A 21,008-nucleotide genomic window follows, 5' to 3' on the forward strand; every position below is an offset into this window, starting at 1 on the left:
GGACACTGCCATAGAAGCGATGCGGACAAGTATATCAAGTTTACGGAGGCCTACGGATGCAGTATCTGTAAGCCAGTCGGAAACTAGAGAGGGAAAACCACGGACTGGATCTGATGATTCATTAGAGAATCGTCGATTGCCTGCCCTGGTGGTAAGATGTGCGCAACATATTTTAGTATGTGGTGTCCAGGAGTTGGGGCTTTTCCGGTGAGACTTTATATCTCCTATATGATATGTGGGCGTCGTTCTCATTTTGTTGTTCGTGGCATATAGTGTCAGCGGTCGTTCATCGCACGTAGCTAAATTACGAACGGAGTTCGACACTGGTCAGTAAATCTTCCTCGTTTGAAAACGCTAAAATACTAACAGCTTATTAGGCGCCGATTATGACCTTGCACTATGTAACCCAGGAGATTTAGATCCGCACGCGGTTGCGTCCATATTCAAGGCTTATTTGCGTGAATGTATGTGTAACTGGTTAATCTCTGGGTCATTGATTGATTTTCGAATTATTTTCAGTACCAGAACCTATCCTGACGCATGCCTTAGCGCCCTACTTCGAGGCAGCTATCCTAACCGAGCGCAATGCGCAAGGTCCCTCTCAAGGCAACCAACCTTTACCATCATCACCGAAATTTGGTCTACGCAAGCCACCCTCTTTGTCCACCCTTGCCATGCCCGTCTTTGCCAAATCAAGCCCTCCTTCGGAGTCCCTTCGTAGGGCCTTGTCTTCGCTGATCGCCCGGCTCCCTCAGGAGAATCGCGATCTCTTAAGAACCGTCACTGAACTTATTAATGCAACTGCGTCCAGGTCAGGGGACACAAAGATGCCATTGAGCAATCTCTTATTGGTTTTATGTCCGAGCTTGAACATGAACCCTTCCTTGCTTCAAGCTCTGTGTGAGAGTGAAGGGTTGTGGGATGACGGGGCTTCTTCCGATAATCATACTTCTCTCGACAATGATGATATGATGGTGGATCAAGTACGGAATTCAAGTCGCAGTGATGACAGTGCTGTGGCAGTCAAGGAGGAAACGAAAGCACTTCCCGATTCTATGGAAATGCATTCCAAGGTAACGGAAAGTCTATCTGTGGAAGATGAAACACAGGATAATGCACCTTCCGGAGGCGATGTCGAGGATTCCGCCCGTGCGCTACCTGATATTCCGGTGGGAGAAGACCCAACGTCGACGCTGTACGTGGACTGTGAAACCAGCAACGATTCGTTATCATCTCAGTCATCGCCTGCGAGAAAGGCCTCCTCAGACAGTGAGGTGACCACACCCGAGTCGTGTGAGATAACGCCCTCGTTACCTAGCCCCGACGACACTTCATCAGTGTCACAAAGTTCACAGGATCATCGACCACCAACACCTACTTCTGCGAACTATAACTTGTCTAATCCCTACTCACCACCTTCATTATCATCTTCTGCTGAGTCCTTGGCCACACCATCGACGTCTTCAGGTTCCCCTTCACTTCCTCCCAAGCACTTCCCTCTTACAGACGAGTTCGATAAATCTGAGCCTTCTGACTCTCCCCGCTCTCCTGTTATTGCAGAGGCAATACATCTGCCTCTCCCTTCAACGCCTAAAAAACAAACAGTTCAGGCACAATTTCAGTTTCCTTCAACGGGTGGAAGCGTCCCGTCCACGCCCGTTACAAGCAGGAAATTCAATCCTCTACTTTCTCTTCCTTCTCATTCTAGTCTCTCGCAAGCAGACGCGCTCACCTCGAGCTCTTTAGCATCGCGAGCGAAAAGGATGAAAAAGCCCTCGTTACATCTGCTTTTCTCCAAGCGGTCTGCGTCGCCGATGCCAGTAGTCTCTCCGTCTGTTCCATCGTCGACCACATCATCTACACAGCAAAACTTTTCTCAGTCATACTCGTCGCCGTCTACGTCTACGTCAACGTCATCGCCCGAATCAATGGTTACTGCACCGCAATCGAGCCGATACAGCTTTCCACCTATTCTTAACACGGCAATCGACTCTTCTTCGCTTCGACTTTCATTAGGTATCGACGAGGACGAAGAGGACGCTGATCATGACAGCTCAAGAACATATGATTCAGGCCCAACTCCAAAGAACTCCTCGTTTCACCAAGCTTCAAAGTCGAATACATCACTAGCAACGGCATTAGAGACACCAATTGCTCAGTTTAACAGTTCCTCGACTTCGTTAAACTCCTTTACTTCGGGAGCTCCCTATCGTCATCTCAACGTATCGATAAGTAATGATGATAAGGACGATGACGATGATTGGGCACAGAGTGTCCTCATGGCAGCTGACTCAGAGGGAGGTTGGAGCGTCAACAAAATCCGTTGATTTCCTGGATCAGCTTGTAATAGCGATGCTCTTTGGTGTCAACAAAATCAGGTCGCCGGCACGACGTAAAAGCGAGTTCAGTCTGACTTGGTACGACGTATACTACGACTCATTGTTGTTTTTGTCAACTTTTTTTCTTCGGGGATGGTATTTCTTGTAGAAATCATATGATCTGCAGGCAGCCAATCTACTTGTGCTTCGTTCCCTGTGTCTGCTACTATCTTTCAACGAACATTTTTCATTATGTTGGCATTTTGGTACTTACTACGATTTCAGTGCTTTATGCTGTTTTCTTTTTTTTTTGAGATTAACATCTTACATTACATACATGATATACCCAACCGCTTGTCGGATCAGCCAGTTTGATCTTTCTTTGTTCTCTGATGGCTTGTTTGTGGAGTGGTATTCTTAAACTAACGGATTATATATTTGTTTGGCAAAACTTCTAAATAATGACCTGAACAACCTTGGCCCGGTGTGGTGTGGTGGTGGTAAGGATGCCGGCATTTTTGCACTTATCTGGATTACGTAACCCATCACTTCGCCCGACGTCATTGCAGACTGGGTTACTGCTTCGAACTAGAAAGAACATATATAAACCCGGATTTGAGAACGCGATAACCATCGATCTTTCTCCCCCCTCCCTCCCATCATGTCCTCAGAATACATCAAGTCTGTACAAGGGAGGCTTTTCAGAGGCGGCGAGAGCGGTGGCAACGTTCAACAAACTGATTCGAAGGCCTCTGACCCTGGTCTGACCATACACATCCCAAAACCTCCTGCTTCTCCAGTTCCTCCGCCAAAAATTGCAAAGTCGCTATCAGTAGGCTCTCAAGATGGATTGGATGCTGAACAATCAAAGTATCGCCAGAAACTCGCAGAGAGACTAGGAGCCGACTATCAAGGGACCGAGAGATATCGTCTCTTACAAGACGAAAAGAGAGAACGACACTGGAAAAAGTGGGGACCATATCTCAGTGACAGACAATGGGTAAAATGGTATCGGATTAATAATTGTTTAGCCTTGTCTGACTTGATCTTGCTTGTAGGCGACGGTCCGTGAAGATTACTCTGCAAACGGCGACGCGTGGAGTCACTTCCCTCACGAACACGCTCGATCTCGCGCATATAGGTGGGGTGAGGACGGTATTGCTGGAATATCAGATAATCACCAACGCCTATGTCTATCACTCTCACTTTGGAATGAACAAGATCCCATTCTTAAGGAACGATTGTTCGGCGTCACGGGCCACCAAGGAAATCATGGGGAAGATGTCAAAGAGCTCTACTATTACCTCGACTCTACTCCCACACACTCTTATATGAAGTTCTTGTACAAATATCCTCAACGCAGATATCCATATGAAGAGCTCGTGAATGAAAACATCCACAGGGACCGTGATGTCGCGGAGTATGAGATACTGGATACAGATGCATTTGATGGTGATCGTTACTGGGATGTATTTGTAGAGGTAAGTAATCTGGACTACCGACTTTCTCAAAATTGACAGGGATTATATGTAGTACGCGAAAGGCGAAGACGATCCGGAAAACGTCTACGTACGGATCACAAGCTATAATCGTGGCCCAGAGCCAGCGACTCTGCACATTATTCCTCAGCTATGGTTTAAAAATACCTGGTCTTGGCCTTCAGAAAAGCCGACTATGCCGTCACTTACAGCCGCGGTGACTAGCAGCGAAGTCAACTATATAGTAGCGAGGCACCCTTCCATGAGGAAAGCTTACCTATACTGTCTTCCCTCACCTCCACCAGTTCGCGGTGACGGAAAACCTATTGAAGACATAGAATGCGAAGAGGCGACGATACAGCCAGACCTTATCTTCACAGAAAATGACACCAATTTCCGCAGGCTATATGACGGTAAAAATGTCAAACCATATGTTAAAGATGGTTTCCATGATCATATAATAATGACCCATCGACCCAAAGTGGATGGCGGGTCCCCCAACGGAAGCGGAGAAGATGTCAATACAACGCCTCGCCCGAACGAAAAACGCGAACGGCGCGTAAGCCTATGTGCTCCTTCTCCACCTCCGCCATCGTTTGTCAACCCAGAGAAAACCGGTACAAAATCAGCTGCCCACTACGTATTTCGTGATGTGCCTGGCCATGGAGGATGTGCAGTCGTGCGCATGAAGCTAACGCCTCTATCACCCTCAAAAAATCCTGATGTGGAGGACGACGGTCTGTTTGACGACACTGTAGAGCAGCGCCGCGAGGAGGCAGACGAGTTCTATAATTCACTGGTCTTTGGCCCTATCAGCGATGATTTAAAACAAATCATGAGGCAGGCTCTTGGAGGTATGTTATGGACCAAGCAGTATTATCAGTTCATACAGAAAGAGTGGATCGAGGGTGATCCGGCTCAGCCCCCACCACCACCCGAACGCAAGCATATTAGAAACAAGGTGCGTGATGAAATTTTGTACGAACTCCTCATATTTAAGGGCTGCACAGGATTGGCGCCATATGCATATATCGGATATTTTGTCCATGCCTGACAAGTACGCTAGCCTATCATCTCATCCAGGGCCATCGAAATGTAGCTAAATGTGACATACTTAGATGGGAATACCCTTTCTTTGCTGCATGGGATACTGCATTTCACTGCATCCCGCTAGCAGTGGTTGATCCCGCATTTGCAAAGAAGCAACTGGATTTGCTCACCAGAGAATGGTATATGAAGCCCGACGGTCAAATTCCGGCCTATGAGTGGAATTTTAGTGACGTTAACCCTCCTGTCCATGCCTGGTATGTACTTCAAATTCCCCAAAGTCGTTTCATCAAATCATTCACATATACTGTGTTATTTAGGGCAACATTCAGAGTATTTAAGATCGAGCGGAAGCTCACTGGTAAAGAAGATTTCGACTTCCTAGAGCGGGTCTTCCAAAAACTCTTACTTAACTTCACATGGTATGAATTTATGATCCCCAAATAGCGTTCTCCTATCAATTATTTTCAGGTGGGTTAACCGGAAAGATCAAGGCGGAAATAATGTATTTGAAGGAGGTTTCCTAGGTCTGGACAATATCGGCGTTTTCAATCGCTCAGAACCGCTGCCTACAGGCGGCACACTGCGTCAAGCGGACGGAACAGCTTGGATGGCATTCTATTGCCTCAATATGTGAGTTATTCGCTTTTCGCTTAGTTCTAAGGTCTTAGACGATGATAGGTTGAACATTGCCTTGGAACTGGCCAAAAATAATCCAGTCTATGAAGATATTGCATCCAAATTCTTCGAGGTGAGTCAGAATTCTGATGACCCATTGGCCTTGTTGACGGCTCCTGTGCATCAAACCGCAGCATTTCATTTTCATTGCAGATGCCATGACATATCGGGAAGGAGAGAACGAACTCAGTCTCTGGAGCGAAGAGGACGGAATGTACTATGACGTTATTCAATTTGGCCCAGGACAGTCGAAGCAACTCCTGTTCGCAGCTTGTCGTCTGATACCACTTTATGCAACTCTTGTTCTTGAACCGGCGACAATCAATCGCTTTCCCGGTTTCAAAAAGCGCATGGAGTGGTTCATAGATAATCGACCCGAGGTATCAAAGAGAAACATGGCTAATATGAAAGGTGAGTTTTGCATGCCGGTTGGGTAGTAACATAATCATACTAGCCTTACAATACAGCTGGAGGTAAGGGTGAACGGCGTCTTTTGGCCTTGGCGAGTAAGGAGCGTCTCATCCGGATATTAGAAAAGATGCTGGATGAGGATGAGTTCTTCAGTGAACATGGCATCCGCTCGTGAGTTTTAGAGTTAAATTTGTCGTCGCAATGTTTCAATATTAACCATGTACCCCATTTTCAAGATTATCAAAAAAGCATAAGGATGAACCCTGGGGAATGAATGCAAATGGCCAATGGTATGAAGTTGGTTATTGGCCTGGAGATTCGCGCTCTGGCATGTTTGGTGGAAATTCTAATTGGAGGGGTCCAATCTGTGAGTACGAGAGCTTTCCAGGCTGCTTCAAACGCTTAGGTCAAATTTCTCTCAGGGCTTGCCGTGAATTTCCTATTGATAGAGAGTCTCCAAAGATTCCATCAGTATTACGGAGATGATCTACAGGTAACTTAGCCATTTTCTCTCCTCTGTGTATAAATAGCCTGCTGACTAAAATTCACAATAACAGGTCGAATGCCCAACGGGCAGTGGTGAATATATGAATCTCGTTGAAGTTGCAGAGGAGATCCAACACCGGATAATACACATCTTTGGGCGCGACATGGGGGGAAAAAGAGCTACTAACGGCGGAAATCCAAAGTTGGACCACGATCCTAATTTCCGTGATTATGTGTGGTTTTATGAGGTACTTGCATGCATGCATGTCAAACTCTGTTGGATGCTGACATCTTACTGTATCTAAAGTTCTTCCATGCCGACAATGGCCGCGGTTTAGGTGCTTCGCATCAGACGGGATGGTAAGTCCGGTGTTCCTCGGATAACATCCTAGACTGCTGACCTGCATGCCAAAGGTCCGGGCTGGTCGCCTATCATATCTTGCAAAGCGGAGTCAGTTGTCGACTGCCAAAAACTCCACGCAGTGAGTATTCTTGTTAAAGTTGTATGTAAGACCGCCTGAATCTAACGTAAACATTCCAGCCCCTCGTGGTATCGCTCATCATTATTTCGATGTCAGTTAATTTATTCTTGAAAGACGCTCATCTCATTCATTTCATTTACCAATCAGGAAACCATCGACTCTCAATCCGAGTATGGCGACGACACACGCTCGTTGTACAGTGCCTACAGTACTATGAGTGCAGCAGATATAAACACGCTGGGTGACATCTCGCCTGATGCGTTGTGAACTAGAAGCTTTATCTCCTATCCGGTATCGTTAATATAAATGTAGCATTAGATATGCACAAAACACATTGAATGTTGCCTTTGAAAATGCATAGTATTCATAGATTCGAACAGAACGGTATGCAATAACACATAATGTATTCAGGTAGACCTATAGCAGCGATTGCAGTATTCTAGTAAAAATTACACATGACCAATGCTCCGAATATTAGATAAAACGCCGACGCAAAGGGCCAAGGAATCCGAGTAGACACGAAGGGGGCAGAACGAGTATGATGTAGATGATAAAGAGATGTATCCGGCATGTGTGATTGATCCAGATCTGAAAGGGTTGCCCGAGGGAAATGTCAGAACGCGGATGAGAAAATGGAACAAGTGTAATGAGCGTGGGTGTGAACATGCCAGTAGTACACAAAATGTGAAAGGAATGTGCAGTTTAATATGATAGTCCCCAAAGAAAAAAGCAAAGAATTTAACGAGCGAAGATCGAAGTAGGTTATTGGATGATGGATGCGATGCTAGAGGGGATATGGGGAATAACGAAATAAAGAAAAATGATGCAGTGGAAGTTTAGGTCACGTATAAAGTGACCTGTCCTCCTGGTCGGTATGCCTCAAACGCCATTTGGACATCTTCTGTCGACCCCAAAGAGACCATGTCACCATCCTCGTCCTTGTACTTTACTCGCAATGGGCTATCGTCACGGCGTGGTCCACACAGCCGGATCTTCTTGCCAACTTTATCGACGAGATCGTTGTACTCCGTGGACTTGGGAACCTGGATGACGAATATATCCTCGTTGAAGTGAACTTTCACCTTTACTGGAGGTGAGAAAGCGAAATGAGCACCGGTCGCAGCCAAAGTCTCAAAATTTTGAGACCGTGAGGGGTGGAGGGCTGACCCCCCGAGAGAGGACTCACTCGAACCAAAAGGTGTAATAGGAGACGAGCTGTTTGGAGAATCTTCCGAGCTGTCACCCGTAGATTGACTTGAACCGCTCCCCCGTTTGCTCTCGGCCATGGAGCTTTTTGATCTGTGCGTCCACTGCGTCGTGGAGGGTACAGGCGGAGGAACACCCTTTGGAAAATATACATTTGGCTGACTGGCGCTACGCGAACGATTGGGAGGTGGTATGACATGCCCATTTGTAGACGGCGCTGGGGTAATGCTCCGCGGCGACTCGCCACTATCATACTGCGACCTCAGTTTGGAAGAACTGAACTTGCTGTTCAAAGGAGCACGAGGTGGCCTGACGCCAGAACCAAAGCTGGTATCAGAAGCATAGCTCGATCCACTTACAGCACTCGCAGTAGAATTCAGACGTGATGCAGAAGGGCGGTGCATCTGCTGCTGTAAACTGACAATCGGCGGAAGAGGCATCACGCCGTTGTGGGATCTCCATTGAGCCATGACTTGACCATTCATGTCTTCCGTGCGTGCCCGAGGTCGGTCGTAGCCTGGTATGGTATCACGTTCAGGAGGCATGCTTTGCGCATTGCTCCTGCGGGATCCCATCGGCGTTCCCCTTCCAGAAGAGGGCATGCTGTTTGCGGGAGGATAATCCTCGAATTCATCGTCCAGATCAAACTCAAAGCCTTCAGCTGATGAATATGGCCCGCCAGTAGAGTACGATCCAGAGGACGACGTCGTCGACGCTTGTTCTTCCGAGCCATATGGGCCAACACGCTGAGTGCGACTACTGGCGGGATGAGGTGGAAGGCTGTTCAGATACTGCGATTGAGAAATAGATGACGACGCCCTATCGTGATTGTTAGACAACTGGGATTGTCGCAACTGATGGGCTGGAACAGATATATGACTAGCGTGCGAGACAAACTGTGATAAGCCACGCTCCGAAGCTCGACGGCTAGCAACTTCCTTGATCAATCGGTTGATCTGGGTCTCCCATTGTCGCAATTGCTCTTCAGAGCGACAGCGCAAAGTGAAGTATTCCAGATCATCATCACCTCTCCACCAGACTGCCAGAGAGTAAGGCGTTATCGCGGATGAGCCTAAACAAACAAGCAAGGTTTGAGAACTCTAAATGATGATAGTAATCGGAACTAACCTGTAGAATTCCTCGGCGAAGATGGGATAGCCTGAGTAACGTTGTTCAAGAAGATACGTCCTTTGAGCAGCAAAGGCGTGTCTTTCTTCTTGTTTGGTACACCAGACGGTAATGGGATCGGAGTTTGGGGGTTGCCCTGCTTCTTCAAAATAGAGTTATTCTTGGTCGCCTTCTTCCCATTAGGAGGGGGCTGAAGCGCCTCCTTGCAACAAAGAATGATCTTCTCAAAGAGAAAAACGTGGTACTCGCGGTCGACCTCGGACTTTGTCACCATAAAGATATCGTCCAGAAGAAGGCTTCCGAAATTGGAAAGATGATGGCCTTTCCAGTCTTTAACACGGCCCTCCAAATTCTTTACGGTTTGCAAATTTTCAGCACGTCGTTGTGCCTCATTGATTTTGTCTGTGATCCGCTTGGCAGCTGCAGAGCCGGCCTGAAGCTCGTCATAATGAGGATACTCTGCCGAATTGGCAGCTTTGATGAGAGACTACCGCCATTGATCAGTAATGCGGAAAGGGCAAGGCTATGCAAGGTGTATGCTCACGTCAAGCAGCAGGGGGTATTTGCATATCCTCTGCACGGGTTTGATGAGAAAAGCAGGTAATTCCGACTTCGCGTTGATGAGGTTGTTGTGAATCTAAACGGGTAACATAAGCCTGTATTCGGATTTTTCCCAAAACGGCCTTAAGTCTCGGCATTCGCCGTCACCACGCCAACAGTTGCACATGGTTGTTCTCGACAGCGAACAGCCTAACAGACTCTCGGAGCTCGGTTCATTGGACGCACCATCAAGTTTTGTTCCTCTGCAAGCATGATATCTGCCGCATTGGTGTAGTTTGCGCAGTAAGGTTCGTATACGGAAAACTCTTCTTCCTATTGTTCCCAATTAGCGCGAGGTACGCCATCGATGAATGAATCAGGTATCCGTAGAATGAAATATGAAGGGGAAAGCCATATTTAGCAAGTGATGAAAGATAGAAATGGCATAGTGAATAAACTCACGTTCTCAATAAAATGAAGACCCCAGCGCTGATCCTTCCACGGCAACTCGGCAGTGCTCTCTAGACGAATAAGGAACTTTCTTTGAAAGTTGAGCAGCTTGTTTAGGCCAGGGAAAAGAAGGTGAATGGTATCCTGGTCGATAGTGTTGCTTTGAGACAGAGCCATGGAATATTTCTAACAGAAACTCTACTGAGACAATGAGACTACCGAGTAAGCCAACTATGACTCACCTGCATGACCTCAAGATCCTGTACATATTTGCGTTCAGTTTCAACCATCTCCCTAATTATATTGTTACGAGCGGATTCCCGCGCATTTGCAGGAACGGCAGTGTTTGGAGGGTCTGCCACGAGCGAATCGATTGAATCATGAGATGACAGTAATGGTGGCGACAAGGGCGCGGCCTCGAACATGTCGGGCGGCAATAAGTCGACAATAGTGGTTACAGTATTGATTACCTAAAATTACGGATAGTGTTCAATATAGCGAAACGCCCGGGAGATAGAAGGCAAAGAACACACCTTGACCAATCCGTCAGTTGAGTTTCGATCCCATAGGTCGGTGACGGTAAACTGTTCGCAGCCCTCGACTTCTTTTATGCGCATGGCGAAAAGAGCGATAGCGCGTTTCTTGTCACGCTCGTTGTTGACATTGAAAATAGAAGGGTCTGTATTGACGCTGATGGGCTTTATGGAGGGGAGGAGGTTGAAGATATAGCAGAGAGGGATTCCGAGGGCGAAACAATCCCAGAGCTGTGTGACAGGATCGGTTGACTGGCGAAGAGACTCGGACTGTGCCGAGAGAGCGAAGAAGTGGAAAAAGTTGTGGATGCGCATGAGACGTGTTCTGAGAGAAGAACATTGCTGATAGAGCGATGTTGACTGGGATGCAGCCTTGTTGAGAAGCGTATTGTTGGCGACAGGCGTGTCGATGATGAGACCAGGGTTGGATGCTATGGATTTTTTCCTGGCAGCGACGGACGCCATGATGGCGGGAGGGAAAGAAGAGGGAGCACTGGCGGAAGGGAGTGAAGGAGCGCGGTATGTTGGCGAGACAAGAGCACCTAGTTTATGGGAAAACGGCGTAACAGCGGTTGCAAGCACAACAGTTAGATATTACCTCTTCAAACTCCGCAGTGGCCCCGTTGATCAGCACAAACACACACAAATACCCTTTTCGTCCATTTTATACACTTATTTCATCCGTTTTTCCTATTATTTTCCTTCTTTTGCGAATAAACTGTCTATTGTTGTGCACTGGTTGCACCCCATTTACTTGTCCACAAAGTGGCTAATTGTTAGACACGAGTGTCTGCTTCGCGTCCTTTTATCTCTTCTGTCGTGCTCGTCGGCAAAGTCTCACCTCCTCCATGCGCTCTAGCCCATCTCCACCCAGCGGATCCCTTGCGCTCGAACAAATGCCACTTCGATCACGATCTCATAAGATCTCTTACTTCGCCATATTACTGCCACCACCTGCCACCATGGGATCCCTCGATCCATCAAGATTTTCTTATACCTCGATCATGTGCCACCCAAATGTCTCTCAGACTTTCTTTTTTTCTTCCCCTCTGTCGAGAAAGTAAAAGCGAGGGCGATCGTACATCCACCCCTGAACTCAGCAGGGACTTTAGTTTTCCCGCCTTCTTTCTCTGAGCTAATTTCACTCAATGGCTTGGCGCTAGCCTATTTTCTGTCTATTCTATTTTTTTTTGCCAGCTTGCCGACATTTCTTTTTTTTATTTTATCAGTTCGTCTTCGTTGAGCCTTGACCCAGCACTCGAATCATGTCTGGTGAGCTTCAAAGATTTCTCTTATCAAACCTCTCATCACTGATGTCGTTAGTTGACAAGCTCTGCCATCGTCACCTTACCGATAGATGCCCCACATTGATGCGTGACTGACTGTTGACCCGAAATGTTCGACTCAGACATCTTGATTATCATGATACAAGTACAAACTGCACTAATAAATTCCATTAAGTACATTTCAGATGAGTTTTCTATTTCTCATTCATCATGCTTTTCATTCCCTCCACTTGAGGTTCCGCACACACGATCCACTCGGACACCCCGAACATCAGGCTTTCTTTCGCAACAGAAGAGCTATCTGCGTACACCGTTGCCAAGCATCGACGTGTCGTTGCTCTGCATTCAAATGCCTCGTATCGGGTTTATCGCTCTCAGGAGCTTACGTTCTCCTCTGTATCTTCTCACATCAAAAGTTAGTTTCAAGATGTCTTCCTACCGCTTCCCACCGTTCACCCCACGGCGGGTCCTACCGCTTTCCAATATCTTTGTCAATATGAACTTCTTTGCGAATCCTTCACACACTGAACTTGGGTCAATTGACACGCGGTAATTTGATTTTACCCGGTACCGTACAAACATCAAGGCCATTGGCATATGGTATATATGCTCAAACACCGTAATACAGTCTGGAGATAAATTGCTATCGATTGTCATGTCATTACCAGTAATTTGGTCGGTAAGAAAGACTTGGTCTGGAGCGAAAAGAGTGCTTTGGAATGCTTGGAATGCATGTGGGTGTTAACTGGATCATGCAGTGGTTGCTATCACTCTGATATCAGATGTCAGATTCCAAGCAGTCTCGCTCCTGCGGCGGTGCGGCCCGCCATCACCCGCTGTATGTTGCTGTCGGGAGCAGGGTCGCAAGCGGTATCTGCACCCTTATCTGCGCCATATACGGAACAGGTACTCGGTTATCAACTTACGCAAAACTCATCTCAGGTTATCAAGTTTGTATCAAGCGTGATCGACCATGACGACAAGGAGTAACCCAAATGCAACGACACCAGCGACACAAACTCGAGGTGAAGCAAATGGGCCAATGAATCCTTCTCAATCACGACTTTCAGGAATATCAAATTACTGACTGACAGATTGCAGTTTTAGTCAAGACCACCCAGCGCGAACGGAAATTCATGACAGTGGGCACCGACTTCAGGAGTATCATCGTCCCCAATTGATCTCCAGTACCTGTACCAAATGACTTGAACATGTAGGAAAATTGCGTGATAGCAGTTATATATAATGGGTACCTGTGATGGTCGCACTCGCCTGTGATCCAACTCTCCAAACGTGAGAAGCTGTGAGAAGACGATCTCATTGCACAAATATATGAGTTTGATCACAAAGAAGAGTCTGAGAAACTGGAGTGAAGAAGTAGCGAATACAACTTCTCTGTCAGACTTCATCATGACATCAATGTTGTACCATGGTACGCGAACTTGAAAAGTGCAGGTTCCTCCGCCTTCCTTCCGCCGATCGATTATACGAATTCGCAGGCGCTGGGCAGCCCTTACTCACAGTTCGCGCCTTCGAGAGGTGGGTCAGACCAGCGTAGCGCCCAGGGGATCACAGAGGTGGCACAACAGTAATGATAAGTAGGACGCGAATTTCCAGGTGAGATCCCGCACCATTCCAAATTGGTGGATAGCAGATGGCAATCGTCGTAGAAACATACCTCCTATCTGTAAGCTCATCATCAAACTACGATGGCAGATTCTGGTCCGGAAAGTGTTAGCCATGTGAAGCGTGCAGTAGACAGTTTGCATATTAATCATGATCTCAGGCGCCTTTTGCTATTTGGGCAGGAAGAAAGCTTGAAACATTTCGGCGATTTACGGAAGCCATGGCAGCGCTGATCCATAATAAAGAAGACAATAATATTCGAAATAATGACGAATAAGCAGTAGTGATATTGTGGCGTTCAGCTCGAAGGTGTAAGTCGCTGGATATGTATTTGAAAGTCCGAAGGGTGATTTGCAAACAGATAGAAGCTCCGCCTTAAGTCTGAACCTTGTCAGAGGACTCCAACCACCACTTCCTGGTATTATATTCTCTACTCCTGGCTGAGACCCATGGCACCAGTTCGTTCTTCCGTTCGTCGAAATCAACATGACCAGAATGCAGTCCCAGCCCGTACGGCAATCCCAGAAACAACCATGGCACCCGATATGCCAATCAACAATGTATTATTCCTCGAGCCCATGATGGGCACACCCTTGCAGATATACATCGAGAAGGACGTGGAGGACAGAGACATATTGGTAGAATTAATATCGGTAAGTCGCGTCGAGTTTCTGTAGTTCGTAAATTAGAGGTAGTCTAGTTGCATTCAGCCATAGAAATCCACACTTTTCGATGTTGGATGGAGCGTTGATCATCGGTTTGCAGAAGCATGGCGGCGCGGTCTCACCAGGGTATAGCGGAGTGCCTTATATACTCGGTAAGTCGTTCTCTTGCCATTTTTTTCAAATCAGAGTAGCTTTTTTGCGATGGTGTTGAGGACCTGTTACTACTCTGTCAGATATCAGTCGGGAGATTAACGGTGCTTTATATGAATAAATAGTTGATCCTTACAAGGAATCCGGTCAAAATCTCTATCGTCAGTACGCAGGAAAGAAGGGCAAAATAGTCCTTAGCGCACGCTGGGTCCATGAATGCATCTCTGCCGGAACGCTACAGACATTCCATACAAATTGGGCCAACTGTAAAGTCACCGGAGCAGAGAAGTGAGCGTGCATCAGCCTGCCGTCAAGACTGCCTATTCACAATGTTTTCACTGTAGAGTGATTCCAGTGCCTTCCATACCAGGACCTACACCTACGGTACCATCGCAAGATGAGCGTTCGCAGGCGGCGCAGCCACAGCCTCAACCCATGCAGCCTCAACCTCTCCCACCGAATATGCCGCCGATGCCCTCGCCATCCATCGATCCTCTTGTGCACACACAACATGCGTTTGGTTATCAAGTATATGCGCATCACCTGAATGCTGCGCCAAGGGCTCTTCATCCACCAACTGCTGGCCCGCCACAATCATGGCAGGCCCCGAACGGCATTGCACCCCAACAGACTCATATGGCTCCTCCTCCGCCACCCCCTTCTATGATGGCTCGCCCCCCTTATCGTGATGAAGCATGGGAGAGCTTTAATCAACCTAATATAGTAGGGGGCCCAGGTGCGCCTGGGTTTGATTACAGATATAGGGACGATCAGACTGGTTGGGTGGGTGACGCGAATGACTATGCTTACGATCCTGCCTCTGTGAGTCCATCGATGTCAAAGGGCCTGACATCTAATGACAAGTCTTACAGTATGAACAGGCCTATGAACAGGCACCGCCATACATGCCTGACCCTGGCCCCTCTACAGCCAGTCCATCGACAGTCCCCGTCGATGCAACCGATAAACCTCGCGGTCGCAAACGCACTCGTAATCAGGTTAGATCTATTGCTTTTCTCGTAAAGACAATAGTAACATTACCTCATACCTATAAGACATCACCTGCTGCCGCACCTTCTACTTTGGTGCTCAATCGCCGAAATCCTCCGGCTCGTTCTCCTACTCCTCCCACTCGCGTTATCAAGAGCACATACGGCGGCAACCTCTTCACGTCCGATGATGTACTATACCTCAAGAAATATATAGATTACTGTCAGGAGCAAGGACTGGTTTTAAGGTTTGTGTGCATGATAGTCTACGCGTATATTCTCTGTACTTACAGTTTATCAGCTTGAGAGAGATATGCGAGAGAATTGCTGTAAAGGTATGTTTTCAACTTAGCCCTTTGATTTGGGCGCAAATAATAATGAGCATCGCATATAGGCTCCTCATCACACGTAAGGAGCATTCGCTCCCACTATACATAATAATTATTTTAATGTTCATTACAGATTTTACTCATGGCGTCGCTACTGTAACAAACATCAAATCCGCCTAGGCGGGTACTCGATGGACGTTGGTAACACTGACTCTCCTCAGGGTGGAGAAGAATTAGAAGTGGAGGAGGAAATCAGAGCGGGACCAGGACCTGGGATCCTGGCTGCTGCACAACAACGCATTCAACAAGAAGTTGACCGCCCTCGGAACCGTTCTCCAACGCCTCCTCGTGCACTTTTCAGAAGTACGACAGGAAAGGGTGTTGCTTTCACTGACGAAGATGTTACTTTTCTTGTCCGTTTCATGGAATACCGAAAGTGCGCTATAGTTAAATATTCTCGAACATCTGAGCTCAACCCCTCCATAGATCGCAAAATCGACTTGATATGGTTGCCTTTTGGAAAGATGTCGCCGTTAAGGTAATATCACTTATATGACCCGCGAATCGTACTAAAATCTCTCTTAGGCTCCCCACCATTCTCGTGCATCTTGGATGAAGTTCTGGCGGCGGCATAAACACGAATTAAACCGGACAGAAACCGATGAACCACTACCGAACCCACCAGAGAAGAAGTTGAGATACAGTCGTGCTGATGATATTTTGCTAGCCCGATATTTCTATGGAAAACCTGAGGGAACGTCTGACAAAATATTTCAGGCCTTCGGCCGTCTCGTAAGTCGATAGCTACATATTTCTACACATTACACCTGAGATTTTTGACAGCACCCTCACCATCCCTGGAAAGGATGGCAAGAACACCACCGAATACATAAAGCCAAAATTGATCATTTCATTCAACTACTAGGTAGCGGAGAAACAATAGACGAAACTGAGCCAAATCCTCCAGAGGCTTGAGGGGTCAGATATGGGGGAAAATTCAATGTTTTGATGCATAAACTCACACACACAATTAATATCGAGTTATTCAAATGTCGTCTGAATTTCCGCTTTTCATAAGTGATATTACTTCTACCTTTATCCGATGTTCATGGGAAACGCAAAACACGGACTGATAAGGACCAGTTTGGTGCCAGTGAAACAGCACAGCCTGCCACCTTGATCTTAGCTGTATCGCTTGATAGTTGGAGGCGCTCGATCATCTTCCCTATACGATGAATACGTCAGAAACCAAGTATCTAACGGAAGAGCAAGTTCAGAAGGTGAGCTTTTCTCCGAAATGTAGCAATTTAAGTCGGAATTGAATCTGATACGAATGAATCGTATGCGTAGTTCTATCGAGATGGGTGGGTCCTAGATCACAGGCTATGTTGTTTCAACTTTCCTAACAATCTTCAAACATCCAACTCGTCAGATATCTCCGCATCCCTGCTTTCTTAACAAAAGATGAAACAGACGCTCTTCTCACTCGCTCCAAACAGCTTCTGGATGATTTCAGTGTCGAAGACCATCCCCTTGTAAGCCAATGATATCAATATCACAATATTGCAATCATTTAGACTTATCACTATCACTCCGTCATTTCCGACCATCCCGGGCTATCAAGACGAGATTCACAACCGGCGAGTCGGACAAGGGTCATGTAGGAGACGATTATTTTCTTAATTCCGGCGACAAGATACGATATTTTCTCGAAGAAGATGCTGTTGACAAGGATGGCAAGTTGACTAGAGACAAAACGAAAGCGGTGAATAAAATTGGGCATGGTATAGACTTTATATCATCTCCTTGGGTACTGTCCCCTACTTACAAATCTCTCTGTCTTCTTTCGCATCGGTTGGCACAGCCCTGCATGAGTTGGACCCAGTTTTCCGTAAAGTGACTCTTGAAAATGAACGCCTGAAAGCTGTAGCGCGCGACCTGCGATTCCACCACGATCCAGTTGGTAAGCCTGTCCCGTCCCAGGGGCCTCACAACGATATCATGATGCGACTGACGTTTTTGGCTCAGCGTTGCAGTCCATGGTTATCTTCAAACAACCCGAGATAGGCGGTGCAGGTCAGTACTGAAACCCCAGTGCTTCAAGGGTTGATTGACAGGGGGTTGTTCTAGTACCTGAGCATAATGATTCGTACGTAGCCTGAACACTTCGCATCCGAGTCTCGTCCTCCTCATCTTGCTTTCATTTTATGCTCGCTGCAGGACGTTTCTCGTGCGTAACTTCTCAGAGAATGGCAATCAAATTGCAACTTATTGCAGCGTTTTTCTAATGTGTAGTATACGTCTCCACCTACAGCACTTGGTTTCTGGATCGCACTCGAACACTGTACTCCTCTGAATGGCGCGCTGTCTTTCCTACCAGGCTCGCATCTAACGACGCAAATAACAAAACGTTTCGTTCGGCTTCCCGGGGGAGGTACCGGTTTTGAGGAACTCTCCGTTCCTACTCCTGCTCCATCCGAGGTAAGCGCAACTGCCAACGTAGTCGCTGATGCTTTTGCTTCGGAGGGCAAGTACATACTAGAGGCATGCGGTCCCGGTGGGTTTACTTCCTCGCTATTTAAACCTCACACTTGGCCATATTCATAAGTCATTCATAGGTGATCTTGTACTCATCCACGGCAGCGTCTTGCACAAGTCTGAGCGCAATACCAGCGAGCGCACGCGGTTTGCATATACATTCCATATGATTGACACCCCACCATATGCCATCTACGACGAGAAGAACTGGCTCCAGCCAACGCCTAATATGCCATTTTCGCGCATACTCAATTCGCCGAACGATGGCGCCGTTCCCGTTCCCATCGCAGTTTAGTGGAGCATCATCGTAGCATGTCGTGTTTCAAAGGCGGAAGGAAGTCCATGTTATTTTTTGCACACTGCGCGTTAGAGGTGATGCGTTTTCAAGCTTCTAGAATAGCTGTTGTGTGATGTCTGATTGTATTTGTATCGAAGTTGTATCACCATGTACTTTTATGAGACTACCTCTATTTTGGCTTTTTCAATTATCTCCTGCGGCGTCAAATGATATAGTTCGTCGATCAATGCTGGTAAGAAGGTCCCAGAGCCGTGTACATCGCTCCTCTCGACAGCCAGTTCTGCTGCTATCGTGAGCGCTAATACGCTGACCACGGATAAATTGTAAGATTCGGGACAAAATGTTGTCATAGTGTACTCACCCGCTTATCGCACCCAATAACATGTCGCCCTTCACCAACTGTCCACTCGGGTCCTGATTTAATGCCCCATTGCCTTCATGGGAAACCGCCTCCGCCCATGCACCCCCACAGAACACGGCCACGCAAGTGCCGACCAGACACCCTGAGCCGGTAATATCACCAAGAATTTCATGTCCGTTATCCAATTTCACAACCGTCGTTCCGTCTGATATCCAGTCGGTTTTTCCTGTCAACACAATGACACATCCTGCCAAGGTTGGGTGGTCGATTGTTAACTCGGAAGACTTTCTAATGGGCACGTAAAATTGACTCACTCTCCTTCTTCGCCAGCTCCTTCACAAAACCGGCTGGATCAAGAAATCCTCCTCCGACACTATCCACACCTTTAGCTTGGACCTGATTAGAGAATAATTAGAACTTGCTTTCTGATGAAGGGGACAGATCGGAATTCCAAACCTCTTTCGAATCAGCCAATGCTCCTAGTTCGGCCGCATTTCCCTTTATAACACTCGCCTGCCATGTGTTCAAGAGTTCCGCAGCAGTGCGCTTTCTGAATTGAGTAGCGCCTACGCCCACAGGGTCAAATACTACTGGTTTTTGAGAAGCGTTGGCGAATTGACCCGCGAGTATCATCCCCTCTTTGTCTTTCACAGTCCCAAAGTTGATGAGGAGGGCGCCAATTGCGAGACTAAGGTCGTACATCTCTTCGGGCGCGGTGGCCATGATGGGACTCGCTCCAAGCGCAAGGGTCGCATTGGCAGATTGGTTGGTGACAACAACGTTCGTAATCTTTGGTGCTCACAATCAGTACTGGATAACTTCTAATGACATAAGAAACGGAACGTACTTGATGTATGAGAGGACTAGTTTTCTTGATGGTTTGCATAAGATTGCACACACCGTTTTTTATCTTGTCTATGATGTGACTAGACGTAGCATCATAACGTTGATCGACACGTAAAGTGATGTTGCGATTGAATGCGCCAAGGATACTAGATAGATTTTGCGCAGCGTGGAATGGTGTGGTGGAAGCGACGATATCGGAAACGACAGCGATACCGTCCAAAACGTGACCTGTCGTCGAGACAGATCCATGGAGAGTCCTCAACGCGTTAGCTGATTTGATGCCACCTATAAACGCTGTCAAAGTGGATTGATCATGTGATCAGCATGCTGCCTACCGATCGCAACAGCCCTTGACGTTGGTGCCATCGAGAGTTTTCAGGATTTGTCCCACCCCCCTTACACCGATAACGGGACTAGTTAGTTGCTTTGTTGAGGTGCCCCAAACGGCACCGATTCCGACGTAGTCAGCACCGTCTGAGATGGCCTTCTGGACATGTTCTTTGGTGTTACATGAGACGCCGAGGATGGTGCCAGGTGGGAGAAGACTACGAGCGATATGAATAGGCATGTCGGTCTGACCGAGGTGAACGCCATCCGCTTGAACCGCTAGTGCGATGTCTATCCTATCATTGATGATGAGGGGGACGTTGTATTTGTTGCATAAGAGTTTGGTCTTCTGGGCGATCTCCAAGAACTAAAATGTGGACGTGAATGAAATTGGTCTGACGAACTTTGTTTTCGATGGAATTGTACTTACCTCAAGGGTGTCTATATGCTTCTCCCTGACTTGTACAATTGTGACGCCACCTTGTAGGGACTATATATTGACAAGGTTAGACTAAGATCGAATGAAGGATAGCATGGATGATAGAAACCTCTTCTAGTGAGACAAGATAGTCCTATGGAGAGATCCTGGAATGGGTAAATGAGAATTAATTATTTGGCGATCTTTACACTGACCTTTCCCTGAGGGAGCAACTCTCGTCCAGTAACGAGATACAACGAATAATCGACCATGACGAGACCGAGGAAATAATTCGAAAACGGATGATCAATCACTAATTCATCTACTTTCCCACGAATAATAGCAGATTTTCGGCGCAAATATGGCAATAATCGGGCCCCAGGTCTTGATCGCGCTAACGAGAAGGACACGGCCCGGC

General features: G+C 47.1%; 5 protein-coding genes across 5 annotated transcripts; 4 read left to right on the plus strand and 1 right to left on the minus strand.

Annotated features, from left to right (window-relative positions):
* Nucleotides 1-2,898: 2,898 nt before the first annotated feature.
* Nucleotides 2,899-9,166, plus strand: SERLADRAFT_448724 (uncharacterized protein; the record flags this gene model as incomplete). The annotated part of the gene is made up of 18 exons (XM_007317861.1): nucleotides 2,899-3,150; nucleotides 3,190-3,318; nucleotides 3,377-3,799; nucleotides 3,852-4,757; nucleotides 4,807-4,853; nucleotides 4,915-5,100; nucleotides 5,164-5,265; nucleotides 5,315-5,476; nucleotides 5,525-5,594; nucleotides 5,656-5,932; nucleotides 5,989-6,103; nucleotides 6,169-6,299; nucleotides 6,355-6,425; nucleotides 6,490-6,666; nucleotides 6,726-6,778; nucleotides 6,833-6,900; nucleotides 6,960-6,991; nucleotides 7,048-9,166. 18 exons carry the CDS (start codon nucleotides 2,980-2,982, stop codon nucleotides 7,165-7,167), a joined length of 3,240 nt encoding a protein of 1,079 aa, XP_007317923.1.
* A 4,896-nt stretch (nucleotides 9,167-14,062) lies between these two features.
* SERLADRAFT_466451 (uncharacterized protein) lies at nucleotides 14,063-16,215 on the plus strand (the record flags this gene model as incomplete). The annotated part of the gene is made up of 8 exons (XM_007317862.1): nucleotides 14,063-14,322; nucleotides 14,435-14,486; nucleotides 14,610-14,772; nucleotides 14,829-15,306; nucleotides 15,357-15,482; nucleotides 15,540-15,721; nucleotides 15,775-15,881; nucleotides 15,936-16,215. The coding sequence occupies 8 exons, from the start codon at nucleotides 14,119-14,121 to the stop codon at nucleotides 15,980-15,982; spliced, it is 1,359 nt and encodes a 452-aa protein (XP_007317924.1).
* A 172-nt stretch (nucleotides 16,216-16,387) lies between these two features.
* SERLADRAFT_388297 (uncharacterized protein) lies at nucleotides 16,388-16,832 on the plus strand (the record flags this gene model as incomplete). The annotated part of the gene is made up of 2 exons (XM_007317863.1): nucleotides 16,388-16,594; nucleotides 16,646-16,832. Coding segments are annotated over 2 exons (339 nt in total), but the record flags the coding sequence as incomplete, so codon positions are not given.
* A 144-nt stretch (nucleotides 16,833-16,976) lies between these two features.
* Nucleotides 16,977-18,821, plus strand: SERLADRAFT_361268 (uncharacterized protein; the record flags this gene model as incomplete). The annotated part of the gene is made up of 11 exons (XM_007317864.1): nucleotides 16,977-17,082; nucleotides 17,153-17,166; nucleotides 17,235-17,337; nucleotides 17,427-17,586; nucleotides 17,667-17,765; nucleotides 17,831-17,878; nucleotides 17,933-17,951; nucleotides 18,023-18,032; nucleotides 18,098-18,359; nucleotides 18,421-18,712; nucleotides 18,776-18,821. 10 exons carry the CDS (start codon nucleotides 17,035-17,037, stop codon nucleotides 18,633-18,635), a joined length of 978 nt encoding a protein of 325 aa, XP_007317926.1.
* Nucleotides 18,794-20,862, minus strand: SERLADRAFT_348122 (uncharacterized protein; the record flags this gene model as incomplete). The annotated part of the gene is made up of 9 exons (XM_007317865.1): nucleotides 18,794-18,944; nucleotides 19,000-19,246; nucleotides 19,314-19,395; nucleotides 19,456-19,788; nucleotides 19,847-20,139; nucleotides 20,191-20,539; nucleotides 20,603-20,662; nucleotides 20,721-20,744; nucleotides 20,806-20,862. The coding sequence occupies 9 exons, from the start codon at nucleotides 20,860-20,862 to the stop codon at nucleotides 18,794-18,796; spliced, it is 1,596 nt and encodes a 531-aa protein (XP_007317927.1).
* Nucleotides 20,863-21,008: the final 146 nt, after the last annotated feature.

Source organism: Serpula lacrymans (genome assembly GCF_000218685.1).
Source record: "Serpula lacrymans var. lacrymans S7.9 unplaced genomic scaffold SERLAscaffold_6, whole genome shotgun sequence".
Lineage (NCBI taxonomy): Eukaryota > Fungi > Basidiomycota > Agaricomycetes > Boletales > Serpulaceae > Serpula > Serpula lacrymans.